This window comes from Petaurus breviceps, unplaced genomic scaffold (genome assembly GCF_028583685.1).
Source record: "Petaurus breviceps papuanus isolate PSGF00001 unplaced genomic scaffold, PetGlider_PUasm1.0 175, whole genome shotgun sequence".
In the NCBI taxonomy this organism is placed as follows: Eukaryota; Metazoa; Chordata; class Mammalia; order Diprotodontia; family Petauridae; genus Petaurus; species Petaurus breviceps.
The window spans coordinates 60006603-60010823 of record NW_027185764.1 but is presented as its reverse complement, the minus strand read 5'-3'; the positions used below and the strand labels follow the sequence as shown (position 1 = coordinate 60010823).

The window sequence follows — 4221 nt, the reverse complement described above, 5'->3', positions numbered from 1 at the left end:
GAAAGAAAGAAAGAAAGAAAGAAAGAAAGAAAGAAAGAAAGAAAGAAGTCACCCTGCCTCCTGAGGGCACCTGCTCTAGTCATTGGCCTATTCCTGAGGATATGATAGCCAAAAGAATAGTAGATACTTAATAAATACTAAATAAATGAATTGGGTAACAAATTAACGAGAGACCAATGATACTGAGTTGCTGAGACTTCCAGGAGGAAAGAGTCCCAGAAATCCTACTCTGAGTTTGAACTACTTTTAGGTGATTAAGATTTCATTAGGCCACTGCCAAGTCAGATTGAGGTCTATTGAGCCCCTACCCCAAGCCCAACCTTCTCAGCTCTGCACCTCCCTTTATCCCAGAAACTCAGAGAGGCAGAGGTGGGATACAGAGGTGATGGGGAGAGCTGCTAAAACCCTAGCCCCTATACAGACCTCTGGTGGAGAGAATAGGAAGACAATACTGTGTCCAAGGGAATAGGGAGCTTTTTCTTGGGAGAGAGTCTATCCCATCTTTATATTTCAGAGTCTGGCCTGAGCCAGCCTATCCCTTTGGAAAAATGTTGATGACCATTTTAGCTTCTCTGTGAAAAAGTAGAGTGGGGAGTGTCCTTGATTCTCTCCAAAGAGAACAGGTTAATTATACCTTCCCTGGGTGGGGTCACTCCTTTGAGTTGATCCTATCACAGCAATTAACCAAGTCCCATAGTCTGGACTCTGGAAGATTAGGTTTCCTTTTGATTGGTCAGATAGGTTATCATCCATCTTTGCTACAAGGTTGTGAGCCTGGCCTGAGTCTACTGGTGACTCTGATGGCTCCTAAGAGATGCCATGTCCAGAGCAAGGTCACTGTTAAGGATGGGGGCTAGAGATCAGGGACTCTTGATCCTCCCAAGGATACTAGACTCTGGATGGGTGACTGCAGGTGGTAGTTAGGGAGCAGGAAGAGATAGAAAGCAAGAGACTTAAGAGATTAAGTTTCTGCTTTGGGTGAATGGTGAGCTATAGGCCCCATCCATTAAAAAACAATCCCTATTCTAAGTGTTGTTCTCCACAAAGGCCTGAGATGACCCAGAGCTCTGTCCATGGTTGGGATATGGTATTGGTTCACATAGGACCTGGTGGGACATGGAATCCCCAGACCCTGAGCATTCCGCTTTAGGAGCCACAAGAACAATCTCAGCTTTGGCTCCAAGGGCCAGACAGAAGTATTCAGCAGACAGATGTAAAGGGGTTGTCCAGCCCAGGGGTAGATGATTCAGATTGTGATCCCAGCAGGGGTGTTGCCTGAGCCTCAGAGATTTTTCTGATAACTGAGAATGGGAAGAGACAGTATTCCAATGGCTCCCTAGGGGAACCACTACCTTGATTGACAAAACCAAGAGACCCAGATCCTTCAGGAAATGTCCTGGGCTAAGGTCACTCTCAAGAGCTATAGATGAGGCTGAGGGCCAAAGAGAAATCAGATTTGAGAGAGTTCCAGGCAGAAAGGGAATTTAAACTGGGAAGGAATTGGCATCGACACCAGACTGAAGGAACCAGGATATATCTCCTAAGCAGGATAGAGCTGTGTACTCTTTGGCTTTGCTGACATAGAGAATTTGTATCCTGAAATTCTCCCACCAGAGCAAAATGTCCTTGAACCTCCTTCCTGAGTGTGGGGCTCACATCTTAGAGAGGATTCAGAAGAGGGCTGTAAAAGAGAGGCTACGGCCCCAGAAGGAGACCTCCCTCCCTGATCCATTCCTTGGTAGCCGAAGTGGTCAAGGGAAACTTAGTGCCCACATGGGAACTAGGGGTCCAACCCACCAACCCAGAATCCTTTGCCTCTCAAGAGGAGGGAGAAAGTACCCAGAAGAAGTTTCAAAGTCAGCTGGTTGTTGGCCCCTTTTTTTCTAATCCCTTCTCTTTTTCCTTCTAGCCATTCAGAGCCAAGTTTGCCAAGGCCCAGTTTGACTTCACTGCCCAGAACTCCTCACAGCTCAGCTTCTATCAGGGTGACATCATTGAAGTGCTGGAACATTCTGACCCTAACTGGTGGAGAGGCCAGCTCAGTGGCCGAGTGGGCTTCTTCCCTCGGAACTACGTCCATCCCTTCCACATGTGAACTATTACTGGGTCCTCTCTTCTCTCCCTCTCTCAGAGTTGCTTTGAATGACCCCAAGACTTTTCTGGATGAGCAAGCACCCACAATGGGGAGGAGTCAGTGGGTTCCTTACTGTTCTGATATCAAGAGTACGGATCAGGTGTTCCTGCTGTATCCAGAGGGGCGTGAATCAGGCTGGACCTAGGGAGGGCATTTTCTGGACCAATTCAAAACAACAAACATTGATTAAATACTTATTGTGTGCAAAGCACTGTAGTTACAAAGACAAAAGTAGTTCTTTCCCTCAAAGAGCTTACATTCTATTAGAAGGATGAAATCTGTACTGGGATGTCATGTTAAATCAAGAAAATTTATCAAGTGCCCACTGTATAACAGGCACTGTACTAAGTGCTGGGTATAAAAAAAAAGGCAAAAAACAATCCCTGATCTCAGGAAGCTCATTATCTTAACTGGAGGATAAAACATGCAAACAACTATATACAAACAAGACATATACATGATAAATTGGGGGTAGTCTCAGAGCAAAGGCATTGAGGGGGATGGGGAAGGTCTTCTTGTGGAAGGTAGTTCCTTTCAGCTAGGTAGGGGAGAGGGGGAGAGAAACCCAGGCAATACAAAATTTATATAAAGTAACTTGAAAAGGTAGAGTGCTAATAGCCATAGGTATGCACAAAGTGTGGGCCAGGTGTGGTGGCACACCTGTTGGGGAGCATTTCCATTGAATTATTCCTTGAGAAATAACAGATTTTTACTCTGTGAAGCATTACTACTTTTATTACTCATATGTAAGATAGATATGAAATTTGTCTCTACTCCTATATAAATGGGCTTCCAAGTGCAAAGATGCTTAGACAAGGTCCTGCTCATAATATGTCTATATATGTGAAAAATATGCACATGAGTAATAGGGGTCTCACATGTGAGAGGGAGCATCAGATAAAATAATAAAAATGCTAGTCCTAAGATAACAATAATATATACATGTGTATATGTATGTACATAATGCATAGACTTAAATGCACATACATGTATACACATGTGAATATGTGTATATGTATATATTTACATACATATTTAACCTCTTCAATGGTTTCTTTTACTAGGGGGAAGAGAAGTCATGATTACAGAGCTAATATGGCTTCATCAAAAAAACAACTAATCTCATTTCCTTTTTTTGATAAGATTACTAAGCTGGATAAAGGTCACCAGGATGTTAGCAAAGTTTCTGATAAAATATTTCATACCATTCTCAAGTAGGGGATAGATGAACACTTTTTGGGTGTGTCATAGTTGGGGTTCCTTTTGTATTTGGGTTGGACTAGATGGCCACCCTTCCCACCTCCAAATTCTCTGATAATATGGGGGTAATTCTGATTTACACACTTATCCTCAGTGGGGTTCGAAGGGTCCCTCCAGGCCCTCTAACTTCACCTAAGCTCCCCTTGGAGGGTAAAAATGTCCCCAGCCTCTTCAAGGGCAAAACCTCTTCCTAAACCATGCCTGAGGTATCAACATGAAATCATGCCATTCAGGATTCAGTGGCCACCAGCATTTTCTTTTCTATACCATACAATTGAAATAGCATAGAAATTAAAAGGATTATCACTGCTCTCTCCCCCTTTCTTTCACTCTTCTTTCTTTCACTGGGCAGAAAGGAAATCAGGAAATGATTGTCCCAAAGTTCAGATTGAAATCCCTTTAGCAGGTGGAGAGAAGCAAAGGCCTAGGTATCTCTCTTCCCTACCTTCCCTCATCATTGCCCCCCCCCCCCCTTGCAGTGCCATCTAACCAATGTGTATATCAGTTCCCAGCAGTTTCCATGCCATCCCCTTAAATTCCTGCTCTCCAATATCCAAACAGCAACCTATCTGCCTGCTAAGTCCCAGGAATGCAAGGGGTATGGGGAAGAGTCCGCAAAGCAGGATATATCACCTCCCCCCTCAGTCCCTGTTCTTCTTGTGACTCAGCAAGATAGTTTCTCTTTGTGCCATCTTCCTTCTTGCCATAGCTTCCTTTTTATCCTCATAAGCCCCTTCAAGATCAAAGTCACAGCTGATCCTGAAACTTGGAAATCTGGGTATACCACCTGTCCAGAAGATCAATCCCATCTCTGAAGTTTCTCTACC

At 44.0% G+C, this 4221-nt stretch overlaps 1 protein-coding gene across 1 annotated transcript in view; it reads left to right on the top strand.

Moving 5' to 3' along the window:
• The window catches only part of GRAP (GRB2 related adaptor protein), a 59362-nt gene extending 57020 nt beyond the window's left edge, over nt 1-2342 (top strand). The window contains exon 5 of the mRNA XM_069085196.1: nt 1910-2342. Within this exon, the coding sequence (XP_068941297.1) occupies nt 1910-2095 (186 nt within the window). The 3' untranslated portion in view covers nt 2096-2342. The remainder of the gene's footprint in view (nt 1-1909) is intronic.
• The last annotated feature ends 1879 nt before the right edge of the window (nt 2343-4221 follow it).